The 15,940-nt window shown below is 41.9% G+C and overlaps 1 protein-coding gene across 1 annotated transcript in view; it reads left to right on the forward strand.

Moving 5' to 3' along the window:
* The window catches only part of LOC124625770 (hemicentin-1-like), a 198,599-nt gene that overhangs the window by 78,398 nt on the left and 104,261 nt on the right, over positions 1-15,940 (forward strand). The window contains exon 6 of the mRNA XM_047149247.1: positions 14,008-14,167. Coding sequence (XP_047005203.1) covers positions 14,008-14,167 — 160 coding nt within the window. The remainder of the gene's footprint in view (positions 1-14,007; positions 14,168-15,940) is intronic.

Genomic DNA, 15,940 nt, shown 5'->3' on the forward strand with positions numbered 1-15,940 from the left:
AGATATACACTGTGCTGCTTTACAGGATTTTTATTCACTACCAGTTTCGATCATGGACCACTTTTTCAGTGGAAAAAATATCTACAGTGACGACTTGATTTGACATGCGAGCTATTACCCAAAAACGTATGTTGCGATACAGTGCTCCATCTTTCTGTACTCCACTACTCTTGTCATCTCTATATATACTGCAGCCAACACATCACATATTGAAGTTCCCACATTCTGGCACTCAAAGTCCATAGGAACTCTTGGGCTACTCTGGCTAATGCAACTTTTGTTCGTCTGAGTTTTGTAAATTATTATATCCGCTTTGACTGTGAGCTCTATTATTTTTTTATTTTATATGGTATCAATTAGAGCCTAATAATATACATTGAAGAGCCACAGTAACTGGTATACCAACATAATATCGTACAGGGCCCCAGCGAGCACGCAAGAAAGGCCGCAACACGACGTGGTATGGACTCTACTAATATTTGAAGTAGTGCTAGAGTGAGCTGACACCATGAAGCCTGCAGGGCTGTCCATAAATTCGTAACAGTGCAGGGGATGGAGTTCTTTCATGAAAAGCAAGTTGCAAGCCATCCCAGATATGCTCAATGTTCACGTCTCTTGAGTTTGGTGTCCAGTGGAAATTTTTACACTCAGAAGACTGATTTGGAACCACTCTGTAGCAGTTCTGGATGTTTGGGGTGCCACATTGTCCTGCTGGAATTGCCCAAGCCTGTCGTAATTCACAAAAGACGTAAATGAATTCAGCTTGAACCGTCCCCTGCTCACATGCAGGGTCCATGGGTTCATGAGATTGTATGCATTCCCGTACAGGTCCCTCCGTTCAATTCAATTTCAAACGAGACCCATCCGAACACGCAGTATGTTCCCAATCAACAGCCCAAAGTCGGTTTTGACGGGACCAGACTAGCCGTAAGGCTTTGTGTCGTGCGGTCATCAAGGGTACACTAGTGGGCCTTCGGATCCGAAAACAGATATCGATAAGGTTTCGTTGAATGGATCCCTCGCTGACACTTGTTGATGACGCAGCACCGAACTCTGCAGCAATTTGCGGAAGGGTTGCACTTCTGTCACTTTGAACGAGTCTCTTTAGTTGTCGTTGGTCCCGTTCTTGTACGATCTTTTTCTGACAGCAGCTATGTCGGAGATTTGATGTTTTACCGGATTCCTGATATCACGACACACTCGTGAAATGGTTGTACGGGAAAACCACCACTACATCACTGGCTCAGAGATGGTGTGTCCAATCACTCGTGGGCCAACTGCAATACCTCCTCCAAATCACTTAAATGTTGATGACCTGCAACTGTATCAGCAGTAACCAATTTAACAGCTGCGCCAGAGACTTGTCTTATATAGGCGTTTCCGACCGCAGCGCCGTATTGTGCTTGTTTACGTATCTCTGTATATGAAGGCGGCTGCCTATACCAGTTTCTTTAGCACTTCAATGTGTATTACCTAATCCAAGTTAATCGTTAATATATTTATCTTACAGTCATTAATTGTCCACGATGCGGATCCATTGCTTCATATGTACTAGTATTTTTGAGGTGACTTATAACTTTATAAGTAATGAAGAAGCACTACCAGGTGTCTAGAATTACTATTGTTCTCTTCATAATCAATACGACATCTATGCAGTTAACGGTTGAATTATGTTGCCACCCTTCTAAGTCAGTGTTACCACTTTCACTCTAGGTAAAAAAGATGTAATGGCATCTTCTATTGATACGCATTTCTAGTCTGCTGGTGTGTATTCCGCTTAATCTCACCAAAAATGTCCACGCTAGTACTGCAGCCATAGAGACTCCTATCAGCTGAGGCATATGAATTTATTATAGTGGTTAGTGACACCCCTTCCATGATGTCGGGCCCTCACTAAGTCGGAATTATTATCTCCCTCTTAGGACTCAGAAAAGTTATTGCGTAAATTTAATCTATTTTGATGCCTAATAACACAGATAGCTCTGCGCATCCAAGTGACATTGGGAAAGCACACAAATTGCTGGTTCTGATCGTAAAAAAAATTGTGTTTGTAATGTTTTCATTGAACAGAGTTTAAGTAGGCAATAGCGTGAAACACAAAAATCAGTAGCAAAACGTTAATATAAAATTATGACAAGGTGCTATAGTGATGTACATTAAACGGTTCAGATCAATCAGAGTATTACAAATCAGTAATAGGATATCGTGTAGACTAAATATTGTACAAGCTACTGTTATGTCTTGATCGATTGTTTAGTCAATTAATAGCAACTAAAACATCATTTTTGAAATCAGACTAACTGTCAGAAGTAAGGCATTTTGACATTCTGCTTTGACTGCAATACATAAATTGCTAAAAGGCATTTCTAGTACGTGTCAAAATTAAGATAAGCACTGTTCTCGTGTCAGGATTTGCAGGATTATTTGATGGAAGCCATGCCGCAAAATAACCTGTTATTTCATTGCGAATAAGAGGTGGATCTGCCTTAAAAAAAAAAAAAAAAAAAATTGTGCAGATGGCTCTGAGCACTATGGGACTTAACTGCTAAGGTCATCAGTCTCCGAGAACTTAGAATAATTAAACCTAACTAACCTAACGACATCACACACATCCATGCCCGAGGCAGGATTCGAACCTGCGACCGTAGCGGTCACGCGGTTCCACACTGTAGCGCCTAGAGCCGCTCGGCCACCCCGGCAGGCGATCTGCCTTCCAACACATGTCAATAGAGCTCTGGAGATGGTCTGAAAGAAAAACCCAATAATAAAACTCTGACCACGTGAAGAGAGCAGATGATTTGAAGCAATTCCCTGCGGTGGCAGAAAGCGTCTGTTATGTTATGTCAGAACCAACATTTTTTACGTATCGTTTTAAGTTGTAGTTTACAAAAATGGCGTTTCCGTCTGAAGCACGAGTTTAGAATCCATCGATTGGTCACTGTGTATCTCAGATTTATTTACAGTTATAACAAAACTCATCTATTGATAACTTTATACGGTGAACATAATACGATTGTTAACCACGGAGACAAGCGTATAAAATATGAAATAGTGTTATTGCGCATAATTCTAACGGTTTTAATGTTTTCAAAAGTTACTATGATAATATTATGTAATGAGAGATACAGTAAAGCAAACGTCATTTATCTTCAGGACTGCTCGAACTGTGAAGAAAGAAAATCCATATAAGATTTATGTTAGTGAAAAACACCAATGTTAAATCATATTAGTGTTGAGTAAATTTATCGTTTCATTAGGCCTCAATCAATAAGTAGTCTAATACGTAGCAGTGTTAACATACAGGATGTTTCACGTACAGCTCGAGAGCTGTCTCTTGTGCTGCGTATGATAGTATAACTCAGCAGGCAGACTGCCACACCCCTTAACTCAACGACCCGTTGCTCGGATAATGTGGCATGTGTCGTATCGGTTAACAGGTTGTGCGCGCTGGCTTTTGTGTGTGTGTGTGTGTGTGTGTGTGTGTGTGTGTGTGTGTGTGTGTATGTTTATCTGCATTATTTACACTGCTACAAAGTACACGTTTTTTGATGTGCAGAGTATTTCCGTTTCACCATGGAATGTATTCTGTATTGAACTACGCCAGAACAGAGCCGTGCGTGGAATGCCGGCTTGTTTCATTACAGAATTTTCCCTGTGTTCACGTTACAGAGATTCGACAATAGTTTAAACAGTAAGGAAATCTATCATATGGAAGAGCATACGACAAAGTAAAGGCTTTCCAAAGATAGCGACACGAGTCTGCATGGCCACCCAAATGTTTAGACACCGTCGAACGTAGGCTCCGGTTTGTGTACCAGTTAGCTAATTGTTGTGAATAATAAATATGATTGTTACTTTATCAAATATTTACAATTTTATTAGCGTTCATTAAGCCGCTACATATTTTCGAAATAGTAAATTTTTGTTTTATTAAGTAAGTGATTGCAGCGACACTTACACATTATCTTCACTATATCCGCTGTGGTTGGGATACTGCAACTGGCATTTAAAATGGTCATTTATTTGGTAATGATTTCATACTAGTAACTGTCCTGAATTTTGCTACAATTGCTTTTCAATAGTATTCACTAATTTAATATAGATCAACTTGATGTCCACTGCTGAATATCGGTAACATTATTAAAAAACCACCAAAGTTGATTTTATTTACGTTTATTACGTAATTTCAAGTTTCATTAAAAAGTGTGTCACCAAGTCTTCATACAAAGAGTCCATACAGAAGTGCAAATATCATGATTATTGTTTTTCTATGGTCTTAGCCGCTTGCAAATCTCTCCAACCAGATCTATTCAAAAGATTATAAACACATTTTGCATGTTGCCACCACTAGCTAATCCTGAAGCGTTTCCAGTGGGATTTGGGTCCACTACACTATCTGTATTATGAGATATCACATAATTTAAGTTTACAAACGTATTATTGCGTATTGCGCCATTGAAATGACGTCACTAGACACTAGATTAAATACAGAAACTTAAGCTGGAGTCTTTTTGACAGTAAGTCTAGCGTTGGCAGTTGTTATGGTGTGAATGGGTGGCAGGCGTAATGGCAGACGACAAATGGTGTATGTTAACAAGATGGTGCTCCATTGTTTTTGTCTAGGGTGAAGGTGCCTGCACTGACTCACAAGGGCCGCAAATTTACTTCAGTACATTGATGTCATGTTATTTATTAATGGAAGAACAATGAACCAAGGTAATATGGAGTACTTGTTTAAAATTTATAAAGTTATAAAATCACCTCAAATCTATATGTGAAGCTGCTATCTTACAAGATGTTAAAGGCAAGTTCTTTAACATGACTATGGGTCTTTATATTTTGGTCCTATTACATAATTTTCCTTTGCCGGTATGGAGGAACCATCCCCGTGGCCAATGAGTACCGTCTTTGATTAGTAACCAAAATGTCCACGATCCCGCGTTAGAAACACACTACCGCTTAAATTTTGAATAAAAATCATCAGCATTGGGGGCTGAAGACCTCGGACTCAAGAAGTCACTCCTCATCGAGCCAACGGCCTTGTCAAAGAGGCCGGACGAGTGGAGAAAGAGCTCAGGGCACGCTCTGGCCTTTGAGATGGGAAACTCCTCTTAAGGCGGAAGAATCACCAATGATCAACGGCATGAGGATGCAGAAGGCAATGGAAACCACTGCACTGAAAACACATAATGTTTATCTACAGGGTATGTAGTAGTTCAAAAAATGTCGTGATGATCTCTTACGGAACATTCCCCCATTCGTATCTCCGGAAGGGGACTGCCAAGGGGACGTGAAAACGAGAAAGAGATTGATCAACCAACGAAAGGATAATGTTCTAGGCGCCGGGGAGAGGAATGTTAGAGGTTTTCGCTTGGCAGGGAAGCTAGAAAATATGAAAAGGGAAATGCTAACTCCCAATCCAGATATTGTGGCGAGTCAGTTAAGTGAAATGGAAAGACGATGAGTGCAGGATAGTATTTATAGTGACAGAAAATGATACGACGGGACGAGAATTCGTTATGAAGAGGAACGTGTACCAGTGTTTGAGCTACTGTGAACAGTTCAGCAATAGGGTTGTTCTCGTCAACATCCGACAGAAAATCAATATCGGCAACTATTGCTCAGGTATTGGAGCCGACGTCGCAAGGATAAGATGAAGAGATAACGAAAGTAAATGAGGGTACTGATCGGGTAATCCACTATATAACCTGCGACGAAAATCGGATTGTCATTGGTAGCTGGAATGCAGCTGTTAGGGGAAGGAGAAGAAGAGAGGTTTCGATGGTTGTATATGCTTGACAGTAGGAGTGAGAGAGAAGTAAGACAAATTAGGTTTTGCAATAAAATCACAGGAGCAGGAGGTGTACTTGGAAAAGTCCGTGAGATATGGTAAGATTTAATTTGGATTACGTCTTGATCAGGCAGCGATTTCGAAATGATTTAGTGGACTGTAAGGCGTGCCCTGGATCAGATGTATACTCAGATCACAATTTAGTAATGATAAGAGCAGCCCGAAGTTTAAGAGACTGGTGAGGAAGCATCAGAGCGCAAGGATGTGGGATACGGAAGTTCTTAAGGAATGATACGCTTCCTCTGAGACTATAGCTCTCTGGGGCTATAGATACAGCGATAAGAATAGCTGAGTAGGGAGTTCAGCTGAAGAGGGATGTACACTTCTAAAAAGGGCAGTCACGGAAGTTGGAAGTAAAAGCTTAGGTTCAAAGAAGGAAACTGCGAAGAAACCATTGGCAACAGAGGAAATAATTCAGTTGATCGATGAAAGACGGAAGTAATAAATTTTTAAGGCAAATTCAGGAATACAGAAACACAAGTCACTTAGGAACATAATAAATAGGACTTATAGTGAAGTTAAGGCGATGTGGGTAAATGAAAAGTGTGAAGAAATCGAGAAAGAAACAATGATCGATAGACTGACTAAGCTTATAGAAAAGTCAAAACAAACTTCGGTGAAATTAAAAGCAAGGGCTGTAAGAATAAGGGTGCTTCGAGAACTCCACTGCTAAATGCAGAGGAGAGTGCGGAGGGATGGAGAGAGTAAACTGATGGCCACTATGTAGGGGAGGACCTGTCTGATAACGTGACAAAAGAAGAAACAGTTGTCAGTGAAGAAGAGAAAGGGGATACAGTTTTAGAATCAGAATTTAAAAGATCTATGCAAGGCTTACGACCAAACAAGGAAAGAGGGATACATAACATTCCATCGGAATTCCTAAAATCGTTGAGAGAAGTGGCAACAAAACGTCTGTTCACGCTGGTGTGTAGAAAGTATGAGTCTTGGGATTTAACATCCGACCTACGGACAACATCATGCACTCAGCTACTAAGAAAGTAAGAGCCGATAAGTGCGAGAATTATCGCTCAATCAGCATAACAATTCATCTGTCTAAGCTGCTGACAAGAATAATGTACAGAATAATTTGTTGGTCTAGAAAATGCGTTCGACTGTGTCAGGTGGTGGAAGATGTTCTAAATTCTGAGAAAACGTACGGATGGGCTACTCGTAAGGACAAGTAATATACAGTACATACAAGAGTAAAGAATGAAGCGGGTGGATTAAAAACAGTGTTGCACAGGGATGTAGTCTTTCGCCCCTGCAGTTCAATCTGTACGTCTAAGATGCAATGAATAAGATAAAATATGGGTGAAGAATGGAATTAAATTTCAAGGTGAAATTGGTATCATTGCTATCCTGAATGAAAGTCAAGGAGAGCTACAGGATCTAATGAATGATAAGATACGCTGGTAACATCGCTATCCTGAATGAAAGTCAAGGAGAGCTACAGGAGCTGTAGAAGATAAAATTGTGGAAGACGACAGAGATTGGAAAACATCCAGAATTTTATTTAGGATGCAGGTTGCAGGTCCTACTGCGAAATGAAGTGTTTGGCGTAGTAGGGGAATTCGTGGTGGGCCGCATTAAACCAGTCATTCTTAGACTTGTACACCTGTTAAGTCACTGGCACTTTGTATTTTTGATGGATTTATCTTCTGTAACTTGATGATGTTTTTTTGAACGAAAGCGACTGTGACATAAGAAAAGTGTATCAGAACATCCATGATGGTTTCCCAGTATTATAAATTCGAGTGTTATAGATACCATGAGGCAATGGAGTCACCACGACCATAGAATCTAGCAACACAGGGTCCAGATGGCGTTCCAGTAACTCCTCTATGTAATTATGAGCCACTAGTGACTAGACAAGTAGTTAACGGTACAGAAAATAAACCGTGTCGAAATTTAAAAAGCAGCTGGTTGCATATTATACCCACACAACTCGCCATTTTGAACATTACCGTCACTAGATATTCAGGTCTCTATATCAGCTATATTTTGGTTTATGCAATTGTACTGGCAGCATTTTTCGTAACTGAGTTAATATTCTTGCAACTCCCGCTGTGGATATATCATTGGAACATTCCTGAGTGTAATGGTGAAAGTTATTTCCAAATCATACGAGGTTCTTGTTCCTGTAAGTATGGCTTCCTTTACCCATCCCAAAACGAAAGGGTCATAGACCTTTACGACGGGACTACGAATCGGGTATTTGTGTTGGGGCCACGTGGTCACCCCAGAAGAAACAGAGGAAACGAATGAGCGAAGATCAGCATTAGGGACCGCTTCCTTCGTTTGCGTTTGGACGTTGGTTGAGAATGGTCAGGTTACTGGAAGGGAGTGGCTGAGCACCAGTAAGACATCTGCGACTGAGATTTTTCTTCGCCTTAGCTACAGAAGTGTCACATATCCCTGGGGAGCTCCTGACGATATACTTGTCTCTGATGGACACTCGCCGTCAAGAACTACGTACTGGGTTCTATTAATCTCTCGAGCACTTTAGCAGGGAGAATGAAACAAGTTAATGCGATCGCCCGCCACCGTGAAGCAACAGTGACTTCACTTGGCCTGCTTTCCCGTCGTCCTTTTGGCCCTTCTGGCCGCTTTGTCAGAACTGAAAGGTGTTTCAAGGTCGCTTTTCGGAAGCGGTGGCGGGCTAATTTACAGCTTCGCCCTACTGAATATGTCTTCTTACTTCATAGTGCGTGGTCACAATAATGAAGGCACTTAGCTCCTTGCTAGCACACTGGACTCGCATTCGGGAGGACGACGGTTCAATCCCGCGTCCGGCCATCCTGATTTAGGCTTTCCGTGATTTCCCTAAATCACTCCAGGCAAATTCCGGGATGGTTCCTTTGAAAGGGCACGGCCGACTTCCTTTCCCGTCCTCCCCTAAACCGATGAGACCGATGACCTCGCTGTCTGGTCTCCTCCCAAACACAACCAACTTAGCTCCTTATGGCGTAGTTTTGTTGAATTTGTGCCGGAAAGTTCAGTGTGTCAAGTTATTCATGGAGTAACATTAGTACAGAACCAGTGTACCATTTCAACGATCTCTGAATCAGTCGTGTAGCCATTTGCAAGTGTTACTTGCGAAATGTTGGGGTGTAGCATTCTTAATAAAATGAGCGTACGCAGTGGTATGCGACTGATCAATTAATTAATGGCCGTTCACGATAGTACGCCATTTCGAGATATCTGTTACGAGTCGTCGACCGGCAAAAAAGGTAAACACTATCGCAGAAGACACTATATTCCAACCCCATATCGTTGCCTTCAGACGTTCTCGGTCCTACGAGAGCAGCTAGGGCAATGTAAGTCCAGCTGGACAGAAGCCCCCTTGCCTAGGCAAGCCTTATACAACAGAGGTACTGTATGTTCCCCAGAGTTTGCCTTCTACCGACTGCTCCACCTCAACAGCTATGCACCTCATCGGCTCAGAGCATAGCTTGAGACTGACGGGTCTTTTGTAGAAGCTTTTACTATCCTCACAATCCGGACGGCCTGGATAAGATCCCCGTTCCCTGTGAAGCACTACATTCCACCGCCGCGCCGTAAATTGGTCACTGGAGCATGCCCAGAGCTTACAGCGACAAAGGACTGGCGCCAATTACCAGTCCCCAACTCAGGAAACCTGTGATCGCCAAACCCGTACCCAGCAAATGAATGCCGAGCTTATGAGGACGTGTATCTCCTTATGGCAAGGCCACTCTCAGAGAAAGGGGAGATTCCTTATACCATAAATCATCTCCAAACATAGATGATGATTTTTTTTCTAAGTATGCAAATAGACAAGGTCGAATCAGGGGCCCAAATATCATGAGACAACGATGACATGTTACATCCCTCGCTAATAGAAAACGAATTTGGAGTCAGGAGTAAAAGAAAATGTTTGAGTATTTAGTCTATCACAAACTTCCTCTGTCCCTGTTCAGTGTTGACCGTGATCTCAAGCTTTTAAAGTAACGTACGATGTAGAAAACGTCTACATACTTGCCACGTGCGCTAACCACATTCCTATACGTATAAAAAAGTGTATGGGAAAAATAGTTGTTGGATGCAACACCTGTTTCCGAATGTGGATGGTATCTGGATACTAGGTAACTAAATGAAGTTTCATAATACTGAACAAAGGAAACAGAGGGCGAAACCCATTACATAATTTCATAGAATCTCATTGGTTGAATGGAGCACGATTACTCAGGTCCTTTCTGCTTGATATTTCTGTTAATAGCAGTTTCCATAGTTGTGAGAATATTTAACCAAGTGGCTAAAAGCAAGCAAGCAAGCAAATGAATTACTGTAAATCGTGGTAGCAGGACGGACGAGTCTCTTTTAGCAGATTCAACTTACAGATGAGACAAATTTAACACTTTTCTCGCAGTGTAAATAGGAAAGCCTCTTATGAAGAAAAATTTCGTGTCGTGCCTGAATTATGTAACATGTACCGAAGTGGACTATGAAAGCAGATATGGATGGAGAATTCCATGTATACCTGTCGATAAATTGCGCCCCACATCTGGCGGAGGGGTAACGTTTTTGATTAGTAATCAAAAAGTCCTCGGTCCTGGGTGCAAAATCCATTATTGCTTCAATTCTGATTAATAATTAGAGTCGGCAGCCGAAGATTTCTGGCATGAGAAGTCTCTATGGCCGACCGGTTGTAGGCGCTTCAGCCCGGAACCGCGCTGCTTCTACGGTCGCAGGTTTGAATCCTGCCTCTGGCATGGATGAGTGTGCTATCCTTAGGTTTAGGTAGTTCTAAGTCTGGGGGACTGATGACCTCAGATGTTAAGTCCCATAGTGTTTAGAGCCAGTTGAACCATTTTGAGCATAAGAAGAAACTCTCGTTCTGCCAGCGGCTTTGTCAAAGAGGGTGGACGAGAGGATAGAGGTACAGGGTACTCGGGCACTCTCTTTGTCCTTAGAGTGGGAAGCTGCCCCTAAAGACCGAAAATCAGAAATGATCGACGACATGAGGATGCAGAAGGAAATGGAAACCACTGCATTAAAAACACATAACGTATATCTTCAGCACATGTGGCCTGTAATTGAAAAAGTGATATTATGATCTCTCTATTGGAAAAGATGCCGGAATAGTTCCCCATTTGGATGTCAGGAGGGGACTTCCACGGTGGGGGGGGGGGGGGGGGGGGGGGGGAGGGCGTGGGGAGGGGGCGTGCCCATGAGAAAAAGTTTGAGTAATCAACAAAAGGACAACGTTCTATGAGTCGAGGCGTGGAATGTCAGAGCCTGGAACGTGGTAGGGAAATTTGAAAATCGGAATAGGGAAAGGTAAAGGCTCAGTCTAGATATACTTGGGGTCAGTGAAGTGAAATGAAAAGAAGACAATGATCTCTGGTCAGATAAGTTTATGGTCAAACAACAGAAGCAGAAAATGGTAAAACGGGAGTAGGGATCTATATGGATAGAAAGGTAGGGCAACGAGTGTCTTATGGTGAAGAGTGATAGGTTTGTTCTTGTGAGAATCGACGGCAAACCAACGCCGACAACGATAGTTCAGGCATAGATGCAGACGTCGCAAGCAGAAGATGAAGAGATAGCGAAAATATATGAGGATATTGAAATGATAATCCAGTACATAAAAGACGATGAAAATATGTCATGGCGCACTGGAATGCTGTTGTAGTGGAAGGAATAGAAGAAAAGGTTGCAGGAGAATACGGGCTTGGGACAAGGTATGAAAGAAGGGAGACTGATTGAGTTCTTTAATAAATTTCGAATGCCAGTAGCGAAGAGGAGAAGGAATATTTGGAAAAGATCGGGTGATACTGGAAGATTTCAGTTAAATTACATCATGGCGAGACAGAGGTTCCGAAATCAGATACTGGATTGTAAGGCATACCCAGGAGCAGATATAGACTCAGATAACAAATTAGTAATGGTGAAGGGTAAGCTGAGTTCAAGAGAGTAGTAAGCTAAAATCAATACGCAAAGAAGCGGGATACAGAAGTACTAAAGGATGACGAGACACGCTTGAATCCTGTAAATACAGCAATAGCGAATAGCTCATTAGGCAGTAAAGTTGAAGAAGAATGGACATATTTAAAAAGAATAACCACACAAATTGGAAAGGAAAGCTTAAATACAAAGAAGAGAACTGCGAATAAAACATGGGTAACAGAATAAATACTAAATTTGATCCGAGAAAGATGGAAGTTCAAAAACGATCAGAGAAATTCAAGAACACAGAAATACAAGTCGCCGAGTAATGAAATAAAAAAGAACTGAAGGGAAGCTAAGACGAAATGGCTCCATGAAAAAAATGTGAAGAAATCGAAAAGGAAATAGCTGTTGGAAGTACTGATCACCATACAGGAAAATCAAAACAACCTCCGGTAACACTAAAATCAAGTGTGGTAACATCCAGAGTGCAGCGGGATTCCACTTTTATATGCGGAGGAGTCAGTGGATAGATGGAAAGATTACAATGAAGGCACCTATGAGGGGACAAGATTTCTCTGATGTTATAGAGGGCTGTAGATACTCCATGAAAACAAACCAAGTGTTTGATACGTTTTAGAAAGAGTCAACAGTTTTTAGTTACGGATTTCAGAAACGGAGCAGCACGCAGTCAAACCAGAGATTCGTTGGTAATGGTTCTGCACAAAATAAGATACTTGTTTTCGTTATGTAAACTTTATCTAAAGTAATTTCCTCATATTAAATGGGATCCTTATCATTTACAAATAGTGAAATGACAGCAAATGGAATCTGTCTCTTTTTATTTTAGTATTTTAATCCCATACATTCAATGTAGTAAGATCTAGGTTAAACTGATGAACGATACTCAGTGTAGACTGTACAATACTTGCTCTGCTTCCGTCGTATTTCTCAAGTTAGGATAATGACAATGTCCTTAAACTATGCTGACATTCGTATTTCCACCGATCCACACACAGACTGAACTGATCAGGCTGTGACAAATTCGTTCAGTGTAATTCCCACAATGCACCGCAAGGTGGCCCGTCACGAAGGATAAGTGTATAGACGTATAGGTCGTGTAGACCTGATACACGCATTGTTGGGAACTTTGTGTAATACGCCTCATTTTAATCATTATGATATACATATATAGGCCTATTGATTCTGAATAAGTGTGTTAAAAGAATTTCATAAGTATATTTACGAACCTCAATAGCAGGTGCATATTAAACGCTGGCATACAGCATCAGAGGTACATTCTGCATATTTACACTGTACGCTTTTGTATTCAGAGTGGCAACAGAACGAAACTAAATTCACAAAGAGAAATATTTGTAATATAGCTCGGACTGCTTTGTAAAACAATCGGGTATACATCTTTAGGTTATTTAATAAATATATGCTTTTCTTATACTGTGGGCGCAAGGGATGAATTCATTTACCATCTCTTGCAGTTAATTGTCCTCTCTGATGAAACAAACTAAAATTATGTCACAATCTCTTACGTTGGCTGCATTGATTCCTAGAAAGAGGGATTAAAATCTGGAAGGGCATACAGAATTGAAACCATCTTAATGTGTCACTAACGACATAATTTCACGCGCGAATAAGTGGTACAAAACACTCATCTTATTCACGAAATAGCAGTTAATACCCTCCTCCAGTGGAGTATGACAACCAGAATGACGAGAGATTTAAAACGTGAATGCAGAAATAGCGTTAGAAGTAATATTTATTCAGAAAATAAAACAAATGCACTTCCTGCAGGAAAAAAACAGCATAGAGCCGCTATTGATAATTCTCTGTATTTACACAAATAACGTCGTTACCGGTTTAGAACCGACAGTTTCAAACAGTTGTTCATATCTAGACAAACATTTTCCGATGTTTACGTAAGTTTTATAAGTTTTAGATTGTTAATGTACACGGCTAATGAAGTTTGTTTTATTTAAGAAGCTTCAAGAATTTTCTCATAAAAATTTGGAGGCATTACTTTTGCTCATGTGTTCGTACATATGATGCCACAATTTCTTTCCTCCTCCTTGACCATATCGCATAGCGCACACTCCTTCTTGGTAGCTCCTCACTCTAGGAAGTATGAATAGTGGCTGTCTCTTCTGATGTAGAATCTATCGCCTCTCCCTTTTGATGTGAGTGCGACGCGTACAAGTCGCTTTCAGCTGCGCTTCCCGGCTCTGTGCCCCCAGGGTCGCCTACTGCACAACAACGTGAGCGCGGGCACGCTGCTGAGCAACCAGACGCTCGTGCTGCAGGCGGTGACGCGGAACAGCTCCGGCCTCTACACCTGCGTCGCCAGCAACAGCGAGGGCGACACCGAGAGCAACGCCTTCAACCTCGACGTCAAGTGTGAGCACAGCCCACGGTGCGAAACGCACCACACGTACGCCTTTCCCCACCCCCCACCCCCCACCCCCTTTCCACAAAAGCCCCGAACATCGCTACCAATTCCCATAAACCTCAAACCTCCCTCACGCCTCATGTCCAGCAACAGTATACCTCATCTTCCTAATGACTTGTAAATCACATTTCTGCACTATGTGATCAGAAGTATCCGGACACGTAGCTGAAAATGACTTACAAGTTCGTGCTGGAATTAAGTATGGTATTCGTCCACCGTTAGCTCTGATGACAAATTCCATTTCCGCAGGCATACGTTCAATCAATTGCTGGAAGTTTTCATGGGGAATGGCAGCCCACTCTTCAAGGAGTGCTGGATTGAGGAAAGGTATCGATGTCTGTCGGTGAGCCCTGGCAAGAAGTCAGCACTCCCAAACACCCAAAAGTGTTCTATTGGATTCAAATCCGGACTCTGTGCACGTCAGTCCGTTACAGGGATGTTATTGTCGTGTAGCCACGCCGCCACAGGCCGTGCGCTATGAACAGGTGCTCGATCGTGTTGGAAGATGCAATCGCCATCCCCGAGTTGCTCTTCAACAGAGGGAAGCAAGAAGGTACTTAAAACGGCAATGTAGGCCTGTGCTGTGATAGCGACAAGCAAAACAAGAAGGGGTCCAAGCCGCCTCTATAAAAAACACGACCACACCATAACACCACCACCTCCGAATGTTATTGTTGGCATATTGTGTACCGTCATTCCACACAACTTTTTCCCACTTTTCAGTGTCCTTAAACGAAGCAAGGCACTGTTTGGCATTTACCGAGGTGATGCGTGGCTTATGAGGAGCCTCTCTAACATGAAATTCAGGTTTTCTCACCTCCAGCCTGTCATAGTTCTTGCAGTGGATAATGATGCAGTTTGCAATTCCTGTGTGATGGTCAGGATAGACGTCTGCCTATTACACATTACGACCCTCTTCAACTGTTGGCAGAGCGCCTCATTCTGCTCTCTGACGATGTCTAATGACTGCTCAAATGGCTCAAATGGCTCTGAGCACTATGCGACTTAACTTCTGAGGTCATCAGTCGCCTAGAACTTAGAACTAATTAAACCTAACTAACCTAAGGACATCACACACATCCATGACCGAGGCAGGATTCGAACCTGCTACCGTAGCGGTCACGCGGTTCCAGACTGAAGCGCCTTTAACCGCACGGCCACACCGGCCGGCAATGACTGCTGAGGTCGCTGACATGGAGTACCTGATAGTAGGTGGCAGCACAATGCACCTACTATGAAAAACGTCAGTTTTTGGGGGTGTCCGGATACTTTTAATCACATAGTGTATGTATCAGCCCAAATCTCATTAAATGCCAAATGAATTTCATTGTATCCGGTTTCGTGATAGTAAAACTGTCAAATTGAAAACATTTATTTCCTTAGAATGTTATTTGCCCCTGTACAAAATTCTTAATTTTACATTACTATCGTAATTTCAGCCTTAACTCATTATCAATTACAACAACGTTGGGTGTAATTTGATCGTGAACATCTATTGAACTGGGTGTCCCAGCATGTAGATAAGTACAAAGACACAAAATGTATGACAGACCAGTAGAAAACGTGTATTCCATCCATAAAACGACTGACCGACAGAATGGACATCAACACAGTAGTTACACGTGGTGTGAACATGATCTGAAAATATGCTAAGGAATTTAGTGGTTGACTAGTGATCAAATATGAACAGCTTAGGTTGTAAGTCTATATTGCATAGCCCC

This window comes from Schistocerca americana, chromosome 1 (genome assembly GCF_021461395.2).
Source record: "Schistocerca americana isolate TAMUIC-IGC-003095 chromosome 1, iqSchAmer2.1, whole genome shotgun sequence".
Lineage (NCBI taxonomy): Eukaryota > Metazoa > Arthropoda > Insecta > Orthoptera > Acrididae > Schistocerca > Schistocerca americana.